Here is a 16,479-nt window from a genome sequence, read left to right on the forward strand (position 1 = left end):
TTCTAGCGTTTATAGTTTATTAATAAAACGCAATTAACAATAAAATAATATCAAGTTTTTGGTGTTAATTTTTTATATTTAAGTGTAAGTATGGTCACGTTCAGTGTAATTTTTTGTATGTGTGACAATTTAACTGTTGTGAAACTTAATTGTGGAGACATTTCAACTTAATTGACATCACAATTAAAGTGACATTTCAACTTAATTCATTTTCAACTCTTGTTGAGTCACAAAAGAGTTTTAACGTCTCAATCTTTGTGACATTACAACTGAGTAGCCAACTGAACCATAATGACAAATTAACTGTGACTAAAACTAAGTGACATTTCAACTTTTTAGGGCACCATATATTTGCGTCATAAAAAATAAACTAAATTAAGGCAAGCCACGTTATACTAGCAAAAAAAATAAAAAAAACATTTAACTTGTCATCTATAACTTTAAATTGCTCAAATTCTATTTTCACTGGAAAGATTTAATGTATAAACGCAGCTAGGTATAAAGAAAAAAAAAGTAGGAGAAAATTATTAGTATAAGTTAATAGCAAATAAAAAGTTTTTTTTTGTTTTTTATGTAGAAAAAAATTAAATAAAAACAAATAACACCAACCTAATTAAATTGCCCGAATGCGAGCCTAGCTAGAAAGTAACCTATTTGACTAATCGATATAAATATTACCATTTGTTTGGGCACTTTGAGAAATTATTCTACATCAACGCTCATGTAATATACTTATTATAAATGCTATAGGTTCGATATATATATATATTAACTATGCAATATAACTAATTTTCTCATCATGATGTCAAGTCGCTTTCTCACACACCCATGCCAAATTGCACGCTGAAAGCTTTTTGAATATCGGAGGGTTTTAAATATCGGGTGAGTAAATGTGTTTTTGAAATACCAAGAAAGTTGATCTCAGTATTGTTTTTGTATTAAGGTAGTGGTGTGTGATTGAAAAAAAGAAGGAATGAAATTTTTAATACATTAAAAAAAGAGGGATAGAGTAAAAAATGCTTAAATAAAACACGGTTTGAAAAAATTGTCGCTCTAAACACCTTAGTAGTAATAATAAAAAAAGTAAGAAGGAAAAAAAAGTATAAAATTCTCAAGAACAAAGTTTAAAACAACATAACTTAATATATTCAACTAATTATGACGTAACAGCCAATATTATGACGTGATAGCCAACAGAGTGGTAACCATTAAAGTAGCCACGGAAAAAATAAGAAAAAAGTGATAAAAACCATCTATGGTCGGTCAAAAATGGTGCCAAAGTAACCATTGAAGGTCATAAATGGTCCAAATAACCGTTCAAGGTACAAATGGTCCGCTTATGTGGTTCTTTTTGACCATTTCCGTTGGCGTTTTAATCCACTTCGGACTGAGCTACTTCTTCGGCTTGCTGAATAATAAATTAAAAATTATTTTTGTTTAACTTACTATTTTATTACTTATTTTCATTGCATAAGTTCTTAAAACTAAGATAAAACTAGTTAATATTAATTACTCGTATAATTGGTTAATAAGACTCATTATCCTTATTTTCAAATTTTATTTATAACTTTTGTCATTTTATATTTATATAGTCTTTTTTAATATAACAACTTTAAAATTTTGGACAACTTAAGATAATATTTAAATTATATATGTTAAAATCTTACTGGGCTTTAGAATAAGGCACTACTATTTTTATTTTCTTTGTTTTTAGTTTTTTTGTAAATTACCGGAATAAGTATATCACCTTCGTTAGTCTGCTTTGAACAAACAAGAGAAAAAAGTTTGGTTAAAAAAAACCAACAGTAGCTTCAAAAAAACAATTAATTTAATACTTACTGTTAAAACCTAGCTTAATTAAGCTGAAAATTTTAATTAATTAATTAAAAACAAAACTTAGCATAATATTTTACTTCTAAATAAATAAGTTTTATTAATTAAGACTTAATTTTTCAGTTATTTCAAAAGAATTAAAGCAACATCGTCAATTTTTACCTACCCAATTTAAAACAAGACATTTAAATCTCTTCTGTTTTATAAAACTCATTAGACTTATAAAATTGCTTATTTGTTTTAATCGAATATTAGTTTATGTTTTATATTTTAACTTGGTTGTCAATTTTTTTCTATCTTATTTAAACTCACACAAAACTCATGCAGCAACTATTATTAATATTTTTGATTATTCTAATAAAACTAGTTACTCACAAAACATTATTTTTAATCATGCAATTATACTTATAGTAAGTTAATCGTTTCAAACCATAAAAATTTTGCTTTGACAAAATTTTAAGCATAAAAAATTTATCAATGATCTTATTAGTAATTATTTTAGTTGTTAACAATTTCACTAGATCACTTAACATATTACATACTTATCATTTTTCTTAAGATAATTTTATAGGCGCACACCAACTTAAAAGTTAACAATCAAACAATTCAGGCCACCCGACAACCCTGGTACTACAAAAGGCAAAATTAAAAAACGCCACAAAAGTCCCTACAACACGTGTTACCTTGAGAGCTTTAACTTTTTCCCGCTCTTTTCCCAGCTGCTCCTGGGTTTGCTTCAAGATGACCTGCAGTTTTGAGGCGGCCATGGACAAGTTCTTTGTCAGAGATTTTTCCTGCTCGAGGCGACCCTGATTGAGTCGAGATTTTGATAGAAAAAGCATTTCAAAAGATGAGATAAAAATCACTGAGCATTCAGTTAAACATAAATAAATTTAGTATCAGTTTGGACAAAATTCAGGGTAGATTTTGGTTTAACTAAGTTTAAAAATTAAGAAACGAACGAGTTTTTATTGGAGATGCCAAAAAAAAAATTTAACTTTTCCACGGGACCAGTTTATTATCTCAAACTAAGTGCTCAGTGTTTCTCAGATAAAATTAGAATTTTCTTTTACACCCCACTTAGAGCAAGTTAAATATTAAAATCTAACATTTATATTCAAATAACGAAAATAAAAGATATTGAATAACACAGGTGTCATTTAGCCTCTCATGCTTAGATTTACACCCAATTTAAAACAATTTTAATTTGATTCGAAATTTTATATATTTCATTAAATAAAGAAACTAATAAATCGACAAAATTCTTGCCTTCAGCCTGGAATTTTCTTCCTCCATTTTTTTACTGTCCCCATTTTGAGATCCGTTTTGTTGCGGCTAGTAAAATGAAGGAAATTTTCAATAAAAATTTCATATAATAAACTCGTGCAAACGTAAAATGCATGCAAATCATATCAAACAAAAACAAACAAAAACATTAAACTAACACCAACATAGACAAGCTCTTTTTCGTGTAATACAAGCTCTATTAAAAGGCGCGCCCCGAAAATTTTAGCCCCTGATAAGTATACTAGCCCATAGGCATTAATAATTAAACAATGCTAAATCATCAAGCAAAATAAAAAGCAAACAATTTTGCGAGCAAAATAAAAACAGCATGAGTTTTGTGAGCGTGAGTAAAAGTATATCCCTAAAAAATTAACTAAAGCTTCTTGGAATAAAATATTTAACAATAAAGTACTACGGTAATCAATTTAAATTGATATCTATGCCAAAAATAAAATAGTTTGTGGGCAATAAAAGGAAACAAATAGTGACGATGTTGCCGTAGTTCTTTTTCAATCCAGGGTTTTTCCCCATAATCCAGGGTATTCCCCCGTTATAATACCTGCTGTGAGTCGTTGTGGTCGACGACCATGAACCCCGACTGGGAATCCTCGCTCATGCAAATCGGGTCGTCGGGAACCTGAACGGGGCTAGACGTCGCCCGGGAATCCCCTGAATCCTGAGGCTGTTGTCATGGTGATTTCAGTATATGGCGACACGTAGCGGATAAACAAGATAATATAAAATTCACAAGTTGGTCTTTTCTTACTCGGTAGTATTGTTGTTAAGTTGTAAACACTAATTGTCAAGATTTATTAATTTTAATAAATAAATAAATAATTATAAATATAGACAATTTTTTAAGATTCTTTTTCTAATTTTAGCAAATTTATAGCAAAATGTTGATTATATTGAATTTTAAGCAAAGTCTTTTGTTAACCAATTATAAATATTTTTTGCAAGTTTTTTTGACCAACTTGCGAGTTTTAAATGTTAAACGTAAAGAGGTTTTTGCATTAAATAATGTGTGTAGAGAATAAAATCAAACATTATGTATGAGAAAAATACCCTTTAGTGAGTTTATTTCTAAATAAAAAATAAATTATAACTTTACATTTGGTTAAAAGTACTTAAAAAGTTATTAACAAAAAAACAATAACTTGTGTGTTTTAGTACTTTATAATTGTTTTAATAAAATCTATCAATATAAAAAATATTTACTCAAACTAAAGTTTTCTATGGTTATATTCTATGCAAAACTAAAATTAGTGTTTTTGAGGTAGTATAATAAACTTTTATGACGTTTGCTAAAACAGTTTTAATAAAAATTGAAGTTATAGATAAGATTTATAATAAAAACTTATAGTTTGAGTAGCAGGAAAAATATCATAATTACATTCTAATACTATCAATTAATTGTGATATACATGTAAAACCATTTATTTTGTAAGCAGGGTTGCCACTCGTTTTTTCAAATTTTTTTCCAGGTTTTTAAAATTTCTTCAAGGTTTTTAAAAGTACACATTTTTGGTCTATTTTTAGTTTTAAGTTAAGTTTAAGGTAACGAACTGTGTTAAATAGTACAAAAATATTGAAAAGATACTGTAAAGCTAAAGTTTTTAATAAAATAAATTTTTGATGATGACAAAAAAGTTTTAATTATATGATAAATTTTTTGAGTCAAATCGAAATTTTATTACTGAACATGCGAAAATTGTCAAAATTCCAGGTTTTTTTTTTGCCTAAATTGTCAAATTCTAGGTTTTTCCAGGAATTCAGGTAAAGTGGCAACCCTTTGTAAAAAAAAGAAAAGTACTATTTGTAAAATACCAGAAGAAAAATATATTTCATTAAAACACATTTTATTTCAAGCTAAGATTGATTTATTCTATAAATAAAAAGCATGAATGACCTTTTATTAAATAATATGACAAATTAAGATGAATGAAAATTTCGTGACTTTAAAGAATGCTTGTGATTTAGGTTTAAAAATAAAGTGTGTGTGCTTTATAAAGTGTCAAGCTTTTAATAAAAATACATTCTGTCTCCTATATTAACAAAAAGCGTGATGTTTTTGCATTCAAATTAAATTAATATGTGGCTTGTGTTAAATGTCTTATTTGTTATTATCAGTAAACCTAGTTCTTAATTTTATTCTCTTTACTTGAACTACCCTTTTAAAACTTATACCTACAAACCTAAAACTCGCTTTTTAAAACAATTTTCTAGTAACATCAGTTCTATTAATTAAGTTTATATTTTTCAATCTTATTATTTTGAACCGAAAAATTTACGTTTTTAAACTTTTTAAAACCACTTAGTAAAATGATTTTCGAAAGATTCCTAATTAAATTATATGACTGATTTTATACCTGATAGCAACATACAAACAAAATAATTAAATGATTTGTTAAATTAATTTCACAAAGCTCACCTCAGAATTAAGTTTTGATAATTCCTCCAATTTTTGAGCGATCTACAATTACAAGCAAGCAATTATAAAGCAGCCAAATTAATTAAATTAAATATTTTAATTTGACAATATATATATATATATATATATATATATTGTTTATAATAAACTAGGCAGTAGCTAAATTTGAATTAACATACAAATAAGGTTATGGCATTTTTTACTTTTAAATTAAAATATTTAACTAAATTATATATTTGTTAATTCGTATAATTATTCACCTGATTGTTTTTTAATATATTTTTTAAATTTTTAATTTTCTGTGCATGCGGAGCATTTTAGTTATCATATATAATTTTAGTGTCATGTTAAACACATGATTTTTATAAAGTTCTTCATGCTTTATTCACATGTATATTTACATTTTCAAAAGTCTAGCCCAAATATTTTTCAAGAAAAATAAATATTGTAGGAGTTATTATAAGCATATTTCTTTTTTGTCAATTACAGTTACATGCTATAGAAAAAGAGTGGCAAATAGTACATGTCTTTTTAGAAGAAATAATACAAATCAAGTTTCAATTAATGTATGTTTTTTTTTTTAGTTTTAAGAACACAAATCAAGTTTAACTTGACCTGTCAAAGTTGAAAGCAAGCTTAAAAAGTCTGGTATTTCCAAAGCTGATAAGAAATAAAACAGAGAAATATGTTCCAAGCGTATTTAAGAAATACTTCAAGAAAATAAAGCATTTCTGAGGCACGTATTAAAAGTCTGTGTTGTTGAAACAACAAAACAAAATTCTCAAAATTTTATTCCGAGTAGGCGTCAATAGATCACATGTTGTTTACTTAACCTATTTATTATTTTGAGACAAATTGTTTTTAACTTAATCTCACTTTGTTTTTGTTATTCTATACCTTAACTGTTAAAAGTAATTTAATCTTCGTAATTTATTGTTTTTTCCTGTTGATATTTTACATATATACTTAATCTAATTTTGTTTACAAACAATTGTTTTATTACTGACACCTTAAATTTTACCTCAATAATAAGAGATTTAAGAAACATTTCAAGAAAATAATATATGGCACGTATTAAAACTCTGTGTTGTTGAAACAACAAATAAAAATTCTCAAAAATTTTATTCTGAGTAGGCGTCAATAGATCACATGTTGTTTACTAACCCTATTTATTATTTTTATATTTTATTTATTATTTTGAGACAAATTGTTTAAGACTAATCCGATCCCACCTCGTTTTTATTTTGTTATTTTATACTCTGTCTGATAAAAGTAATTCAATCTATGTAATTTATTGTTTTATCCTGTTGCTTTTTAACCTACATTTTAATTTTATTTTGAAATCAATTTTCGTGACACACTACATATATTTAATTTCATTTAATTTTATTCAACTGTAATTCAACCTTGACTTCGTATTTTTCGTGTATTTATTTAATAAAGTAGCTATTCATAATTAAGTTAAGAACTTAAAGTTAGCTTATTTCAGATGTTTATAATACTGAAATACATTAAATATAATATTTTTTATTTATTTATCATATAATAATTTGAAGAGGATGTTATCAGCTTAAAATTAAAAGAATAACTTTTTAATATATGTTCTAATGCAGCGTACAATTTAAAAGAATATATATTTTTTATATATTATAATATAAATAATGTACATCTTTTCAAAACTAATATAGCATAACAAAAACAATGTTAAGTATTAAAGCTAATATAGGATAACATAAATTATGTAATATTATTAAAACTTATATAGCGTACAATCTAGCAAAGCCACTATAACTAACATAACTCTCTAACAACACAAAAATTACAAAATATTTAATTGACAACACTCGATTACCAAACACTAAAATATTAAAAATATTTTCAATTGCAAAACTAAAAGAAATTTTGGTCACGTCTATATTTACTTCCAATTTAAAATTAATAAATCTTTTTGACACTTTAATATAACTTAAAGTGACCACAATAATTTTTTAGGGTTGATACTAATGAAATCTACATACTTCGTTTTTAAAACTAATTAATCTAAATTATATATTTTCTATTAGTAAATTTACTTACCTCGGATTTTTCCTGAGATACAGAAGATAGTTTTGCTTCTTTATCTTCTAAGCTCTGTATTCAAAAAAAATTTAAATAACCTAGAAATAATTTTATTATCATTAAAGTTCAGTGGAAAACCGCAAGAGTATATAAAATACATTGAAATTTTCTAGCTAATTGATCCTAATTCAATTGATTAAAGTTGGTATAACTTAGCAAACTTTATAACTTTTCAGATAATAATTTTTATCACCTTACTAATTGAGTAATTTTTAATTTTTTAAAATTAACTTTTATTACCTTATTAGCTATCTCAAGCTGTTTTTCGAGCTTGGAACTTATTAATTTTATTAAATATTAATTTCTATTACCTTGTTAGCTGTTTCGAGCTGTTTTTCGAGCTGAGCAACTTTTTCTTGAGCGTTTTTCAATTTTTCTTCGTTTTGCTCGTGCTGGGTCGCTGCTTCTTCTTGGATTCTCTTCATGTCTGACTCCTATTATGACGTAAAAAACATTATTGTGACGTAATGGGGATTTAAAAAGGTTTAAAACTACATGATATTGTGTAGTAAAAAAAAATTTTGGTTCAAAGTTTTCTTAAATCAAAATTGCATTTAATAAAAAACGAATTTTATTTAAATTTTTAGTTATTCAAGTTAAACATTAATGTAATCTTTTTATTTTTATATATATATTTTTTTATGTTTAAGTTCTATATAGTCGATAAAAATTAGGATCTAACGAATTTTTATTCATGCTCATAATAACTTTTCTTTAAAGTTTTGATTGATTAAGAAAAATTAGATGAAAAATCTTCACTACAATAATACTAAAAATATTTTTAGCTCATTACTTAGATAAACTTTATGAATGATTGAAATCTTTTGAGATAAAATTTTATCTTAACATACAAAAGCCACACACAGATTTAAAAAAATTGGTGCACGTCTTAAACAGATATTATATTCTAAATATCTAGGTACTTTTGTGTTAAAAATTAGGATAGAAATTTACAACCTTATATTTCTTAGTTTTAGCAAGACCCGAAGTCTGTAGATTTAAAACATATTCAACCATTTAAAAGCCTCTTTTAAAAAGTATTTAAAAGTATCTTTTATGTAAAACTAGAGACATACAGATATAAAAAAGAAGAATATCATTATGCCCAAAAACTTGACTATTTTAAATCCCTGTGGAGAACATAATACAAGCGACACTACATGCAAAAACGTTTGTAAAGAATAAACATTAAATTTAAAACTTACAAGCAAGTAAGAAGAAACTTAAGGAATATTTGTTTAACATGCAAGGTCCCCAAATGATGGATATATCTAAACCTCATAATACAAGTTTTATGCTTTATATATTTTAATGATGAAATTGATTCTACTACAAAGAGCATAACAAAGAATGATGAACAGTTTTAAAGGTATTTATGGATTACGGTTCGAGTAAAAAAAACTTAGAATCATAAAAGCTTTCGATCTACTAACAGCAGACTGGAGAATCAAGCTGTACGAATCAGCTGCGTTTTCCTTGGCGACAATGGTTTCCTCGCGGTCGCTCAGATCAGCTTCTAAAGTTTTGTTCCTCTGAAGGGCGCCATCTAGCGACTGCTGCAGCGCTTGAACCTGGTTGGACAGCCTCGACTCGTTCTCCTTCGCTTCTCCCAACTCCTGCGTCATAATCGATTTGAGTGATGACGTAATAAATTGGAATTCCAGAATTTTGACGCAATTTTCAACGCATAAGATAAATTTAATTTTTTGTGTATTTTTATTGTGTGACATCGAAAAAGCACAAACCAAAACACGTAAAGCATTTAAATTTAAATTTTTGTAACAATTTTGATAAATCGAAATTTTATGCTGATAATTCAAATTACTTTTACATGAAGCAATAAATCAAAGAAGCGCTACGACATCTAACAAACAATTATATATAATTATTTAATATTAACTTGTTGGAGTTTGGTGTTTTCCTCATTGTCTCCGGTTGATTGAGATGCTGATTCGGCAACAGCTGCTACGAAATCGTCGAAATCCTGTAAAATAATAAATAAAATTATTAATTTATTTTACTTAACTTTTCACAATTGTAACTCCAATATTAATTATACATATTGGAATTAATTAAGAATACTTTTTTATACATAATTTTATTCTAAACTATTTTAGATTTGGGATTTACAAAAACACAGATCAAAATTAAAACTATAAATTATCTAATATTAAACTTTTCTAAATTTACACTTAAACTTAAGAAATGTATAAAATACTTTAATGATTTAAGGGCGTCACTTGTAATACAAAGCTCAAAGTTTGCAAAACACGAAATCAAAAAAAAACATCAAAGCAGTTTAGTGTTGCAACGTATTTAACTTTATATTGCACAAATCTGCAAAAAGTCTGCAAAGTCTGGAAGTTATCAGATCTGACGTTTTGAGGTTTTAGATTTTGAGGAATTTATTTCTTACCGCAAAGTCACGACGTTTTTTGGAATTATGTAATTTATTACGAAATATTTCGTTGCGTGGGTCACTTGGTTCAACACTTATATAACATTTAATTTGAGGTTTGTTTGTATTTATATGTATTAAATCACGAAATTTCGATTTGTTGCGGGTCATTTTTTTCTTATTTGTTTTATCATTATTCACTGGACTATATTTTTGACTGTATACTTAAATGAATAAATTCAAAATAACAAGTTTATACTTTAGTGGTTTATTAAAGCTGTCCAGAAATCTTACAGCATAATGTATAACTTTTACAATATTCTCCTTTGTATGTGTATATATATATATATATATATATAATTTATTGAAATGACGATTTTGAAAATTATGGACCATATGTTTCATAAAGACAAAAAAGATTGTCTTTAATCTTCAGCCAGTTCAAATTTAAAATAAAAAGCACTTTGGTAAACAAAGATGCAAAAGTTTACATAAAAACAAAAACAGTATGACGTAAGAATTGAACATTGTACATTGCTTTTTTGTCTTTATGAAACATATGTTCCAGTATTTTTAAAATCGTCATTTCAATAAATTATTTAAAAGCCCTTCAAGTGGGCTCAGTAGAAGGTGTTCAAGTTTGAATAATAACCTTATTATATACATATATATATATATATATATATATATATATATATATACATACATAGATATGCTAATGTGGGTGGTGAGTATCTTATTTTCATCAATAATATATCTTAATTATACTGGGTAATTTAAATAATCATAAAAGTTTTAGATTTATAATCAAATAAACAAACAACTTAAAATGATATTTTGATTAGAAAATATTTCATGCTGATCTATATTTGTAAATAACTTCAAATTATTACCCATTAAATATACTATAAATAGTTTTTGTTTGGGTGGGATACTTTAAATAAGTGTATCTATAAATACATTTTTTCAAACTCAAATTATACTGACTTAAAATAATTTTTTACACAATTAATACAAAACAATTTTCTTCAATTTATTTTTGTTTATAAAAAATTACTTTAGCTTAAACATTCTAATTAAACATTGGAGATCGTTTACTTTGATAAATGCTGTACTTTTAAAATATACAAATTTTATTACTTACTTTATTTTTATATGTAATATATATAATTTATTTAATATTATTATTTACCTCAGCTTGAACATCGGGGAAAGCTGCAGACAATCTGGTTCTTACTGAAGATTGAACTTCCGTCACTGCTTCTTTCTGTTGTGACGTCATAATAATTAAGTTGTGACGTCATAATAAATTATACTTTGTTACTATATTATAAAGTGTTAAAATATTAATTATTTTAATACCAATATTACTTGGTAGAAGGAAAGTGTTTATAAAATTTTATTTGGTCCATATCAATTCAATTAATATTGTAAAAATTGATTGATTATTTTGTACACTAATTTATTTAAAAAGTTGAAAGTTACATCACAAACTTAAAAACACAAAATATTAATTCAGTTTAAAATTAATATTCAAGCAAACTAATGATCAGTGAAAATTTACAATTTTTCATGTAATATTTGTGAACAAGCGTATAAAATGTTGCATGCAAATTACAATGTGAAATCAAAATGTATGGAAACACTTTGATTGGTAATTAATTAATAAAATTTTTGATTTGTTTGTATAAACTTTTAGAAGCGGATGATTTTAAAACCACAAGGTTATGTTTGTTTTATAAAAAAAAATAAAATAACTGTTTTTTATGCAGTAAGCTTTCAAACTACTTGAATAAAAAGTTTAAAAAAGATTTGGAAAAAAAGTCTAAGGAAAAAATTCTTAAGGAAAATTACGAAATAAGAACATTTTTTTTACTTATTTAAATAAAAAATAGGTTAAGCATTTATGTAAACTGTGGTGAAACAAACAAACAAGTGTCTAGTTCGCAGTTCAAACAAACGTTTAAACAAACAGAATTTTATATTTTATTTTATGAAATAAGCTGCAATGCACTCTGCAAAATGTTTCATTTTGTATTACAAACATTTTTATTCTTTTTAATTTTTATTCATTAACCAAGTACAGTTGACCACCAGCAATTTAAAAAATTTTAAGCTTTATCATAAATTAAAATTTCATAAAAAAAAACAATTATACAAAACACTTGTCTATAAATAAATTCAAATGCAAAAGCTTTAAATGACCTTCGAAATCCAATTTAACATTTTTTATATAAATTAAAACAGCTGAGTTGAATTTTAAAAGTTGACAATTATACAATTGAAAATCAATTTCGTATATCAAATTTCATCCAACCTAGTTGAATTCCACGAAAAACTTCAAAGTCTTCAAAAATTAAATAAATTTCAACAAAAATTGAAAACAGTTGTTCACAAATAATTGCCACCCAGAGCAAAACTCTTATGTTGAGAGAAGTTGTTTATATTGAGAAAATAACTCGTGCGCATTGAAGCGTGTCAACTACCACGTATCAATGCAAGAGAGAATTGAAATTTGAGAATTGCGCAACTAAAGAGGTGAACTTTGAACAGAAACTGCTCTGAAATTCTTTTGTAATTAAGTTGATGATTTTTTGAGAATTTCAGCGTCTTTCAGAACAAACTAAAAAATCTACAAGAAGTAGTTTTCGTAACTTTTTTAATTTTTTTACTTTGGTTAAAGTTATGTTTGATTTCAAATTGATGGTTTTTTGAAAAAATCTGTGTTTTTTATAAGAATACACTTTACAATCATAAAAGTTAATATTTTGTAATTCTGTTGCTTTGATTAAAATTTTTTAATTTAATATTTTTTAAAAACAAGTTAACTTTTGGTTTCCTATTTTATTCAACAACTATACGGTTATACAAAAATTTAGCTTCAAAAATATATTTTTGCCATTATTTTACTTTTCTAATCAGCGATGATAAAACATTAATGAGCCTCAAGTCTGAAATAAAATAGTTTAAGTTTTTTATTACGAAATTATTTATTAACACATTATTTAAATCGGCCAGTCTGAAACATTTTGAAAATATTTTTTTAATTATAAATTAACTTTAATCCATAACCAAAGGTCGCGCTTTAAAATATTCACCAAAACTTTACGGTCAAATATTGAAACATTTACGGTCGAAAATTGCAAAGATCACAAATTTAACCAACTCAGACAAAAAACTCATTCTTAAATCCGCACGTCGGCCACTGGGTGGTGATAATGAGCCACGCACAATCAGAAAAGACACGTCCGTGATTAGATCGTGTAATATACTCGCGAATTTAGCTTGGGGGCAATATGCTGACGCATGCAAACTCGAGCAATCAGAAATTTAATTTATTGTGCATATTTTAAATTTAATATATTAAAAATTATTAAATTTAAAAATATTAAGTGTACATACTCAAGAAACTATTTAAAAGGTGTTCTTATTTCTTGTTTGTTTTTTTTTACATATATACTGTATTTTAGAATTTTATTTTTCAATAAAATGTTTTAATTACAGTTTATTAAACTATCAAATATACTCGGAAAATCATTTAGAATGTGTTTTAATTTCTTGTGTAGTATAATTTTTTTAATATATCGCTTAAACGTTCTATTTAGAAATTATCAAATATAATTGAGCAATTATTTAAAAAGGTGTTTTGATTTTTGTGTGTGGTATTTTTTAATGTGCTGTTAAAATGCTGCGTTTAGAAGTTGTTAAATATGATCGATCAATTACAAACTTAAAAAAAAAATTTGTGAAATTTTTTACTACCTTTTACTTATTTATAATTTCAAATCTGTTCCTACTTAAAGTTATCAAATTATACAACAAACTGAAGAAATTATCACACAACCCAAAGGCTTTAAATTTTCTGCACTTATTTATTTCAATATATTTCTTGATCATCCTTTGTAGAAATTATCAAACACAGGCGAACAACTACAACCAACTTTATAAAAATTTGAAATTTTGTGTGAATTTTTCAGCATTTTTGCATCTGAGAAGTTGTTAAATTCAATTTAAAAATTTGAAAGCAATTGTGTATTTCGAAAATATTGTGGAAAAGTCTGCTTTACATTAATCACAAAATATATTTAAACACAGGTTTTCTGCTCGAAACTTGTCAAGATTTGTTAATGTATGTTGTTCAAGACTTCTGTAAATTTATAATTTCTCATAAGTTTATGATGTTTATTTTTAGGGGTCTTTTGCGTAACGAACTTAACACTTTTTGCATGTTACAAACCAAACTGAAAAGCCTGTTTTTTTGACAAACATAGCTTTTTCGAACACCAGCCTGGTAATCAATAAACTTTTTTGATGTCAAAGTTTCACCCAGACACATAAATCAATGCAAACGGGAGAAAACGCCTTCATTAGCAAAAGGTTATTTCCATATACATGTCTGCGTTTCAACACAGAACACATTTTTAATGTAATATTATTATTAATCATTTGCTGCGAAATACAGTTTATTATTACTTTCTGTATCAAATAACTTTAAATGAAAACTTTTCGCAGAACCGTTAGAATGAACAATTCCAATCGTAATATACAAAACCAAACAGTTATTATATGCAACTAATCAAGCACTAAATTACAAAAAAAACAAGCGATAAAGCTCTGAATAAAAAAGTGATTCGCACAAAAAAGTGGTGATTTTTCATGCTGAGATTATATTTTAATGCTACTTTTTTTTCTTTTATCAGCCATTAAGGTACCTGCAATTTATTAGAATTTTTTTCAATGTTTTCCATCGCTTCAACCGCCTTCCAATTCTTCTCGCGGAGTTTCTATTGAATTTGATTTTACAGAAAAAGATTCACCGTGAAATAATAGAAAGAGAAAACTAACACAGCCAACTACCTAACTAGCTATTTGTGTGTGTGTAAATATAATTAGAGCTATAAAAACTTTTAATTAGACAGTATAAATTTTTAAGGGTAAAATGTTTTTTTGAGGGTTAAAATAATTAGATTCATAAAAAATTTCATGAAACAAGTTTATCATTAAAATTTTTGGAGGGAAATGGTTTTCTTTTGGGGTAAAAAATCCGCTAAAATTTCGTTGAAATAATTTAAACATACGTAATCTTAAAAAATGTCTTTTTGAAATTAAATTTTTATTTTTTACGTTAATTTAATATTTTTATGTAAATTATTAATCACACTCTGACAAAAAGAACTAGGATTTTTCACCAAGCTAACAAAAAAGTTGGGTTAATCACAACAGCTACTGCTCACTCAAAATAAATTAATTAATATATATTTGTAAATATGTATTAATAAAACCCTCTACATATGAATGCACTTATTTTTCTCAAAATAAAAAAGTTGTTAAAACGTTTTATCAACATATTAAATTATTTTTTGGAAAACTTTTTCTTTTGAAAATTCAAAAATGAGAAAAATTAAATGCTTTATTTGGCTTAAGGATATATAAGTACATATTTACAAGTATATTTTTAATCAACAAAGTATTCAACTAACGTTGTTCTTCTCCTTCAGTTCTTCCAAATCGGATGATGATTTTGCCAATTGTTCTTTCAATGATGCAACTTCGCTCTGTGCGGCTTCCAATCTGAACAAGTATTATTCTCATGTAATATTCATTTACGTTTAACTTTTATATATAGGAAAGGTTGATAAGTTATATAAATTTATATGGTAATAACTTCAGGTAAAATACCGAATATTATTTTAAATAAATACATAATAACTATTATCCTAGTTTTTAGTTACTAGCTTTATATATAACTCAAGAGTATATTTAATTATCAGATTCATATACTTTTATATGGAAGAGTGTTAAGTTTAAATTAATAATTATGTGCTTTTTTTTTTTCTGCATTAGACAAAGTAATCTGTTTTCCTACTAATACTATAAAACATGATAGCTTTTGTAGACATATTAGTTTTATTCGTCGTCGAATTCAACTTTTTAGCAAGACAAATATTTGTAAGTTAATGCTTGTAAGAAAATGTTTACTCTCTGCAAATAAAAACCTAAGTTGCAAGCAATGTATGTAGAAATAGGTAGACGCGCACAAAGAAACCTCTTATTTTGTCTTGCATGCCCATATAAGGAAGTAATTGTTTTGTTGCATGAAACAAGTATTTACAACACAAGAACTTGTGTGTGGTTTGATTTCAACATACTTTTTAATTTTTTTTTTTATGTGTTTTTTGCAATTTAATTTCATTTTGCTTTTAATTATAGGTTAACTACTGCTTATTAGGTCTTCTTATTTTTATATTATTTACAACACATAAAACTTGTGTGGTTTGATTTCAACATACTTTTTAATCTACTTTGTATTGTCTTTGTTATTTTACTTTTTTATTATTTACAACACAAAATAATTGTGTGGTTTGATTTCAACACACTTTTTAATTTATTTTGTTCATGTGTTTTTTGCAAT

The 16,479-nt window shown here is 25.7% G+C and overlaps 1 protein-coding gene across 13 annotated transcripts in view; it reads right to left on the reverse strand.

The window, feature by feature from the left end:
- The window catches only part of LOC145835464 (uncharacterized), a 35,913-nt gene continuing 19,434 nt past the window's right edge, over positions 1-16,479 (reverse strand). For 5 of the 13 annotated variants that reach the window (XM_082943070.1, XM_082943072.1, XM_082943069.1 and 2 more), the window contains 11 exons: positions 15,548-15,638; positions 14,780-14,851; positions 11,260-11,334; positions 9,570-9,653; positions 9,103-9,285; positions 7,981-8,103; positions 7,628-7,681; positions 5,552-5,593; positions 3,103-3,168; positions 2,517-2,642; positions 1-1,408 (listed from right to left, as the gene is read on the reverse strand). In XM_082943070.1, the coding sequence (XP_082799196.1) occupies positions 1,373-1,408; positions 2,517-2,642; positions 3,103-3,168; positions 5,552-5,593; positions 7,628-7,681; positions 7,981-8,103; positions 9,103-9,285; positions 9,570-9,653; positions 11,260-11,334; positions 14,780-14,851; positions 15,548-15,638 (952 nt within the window). In that variant the 3' untranslated portion in view covers positions 1-1,372. Of the gene's footprint in view, positions 1,409-2,516; positions 2,643-3,102; positions 3,169-3,679; positions 3,803-5,551; positions 5,594-7,627; positions 7,682-7,980; positions 8,104-9,102; positions 9,286-9,569; positions 9,654-11,259; positions 11,335-14,779; positions 14,852-15,547; positions 15,639-16,479 lie in introns of all 13 variants that reach the window. The other 8 variants (XM_082943062.1, XM_082943067.1, XM_082943060.1 and 5 more) reach the window with 8 other exon arrangements.

Source organism: Thalia democratica, chromosome 5, assembly GCF_965202585.1.
Source record: "Thalia democratica chromosome 5, ktThaDemo2.hap1.1, whole genome shotgun sequence".
Lineage (NCBI taxonomy): Eukaryota > Metazoa > Chordata > Thaliacea > Salpida > Salpidae > Thalia > Thalia democratica.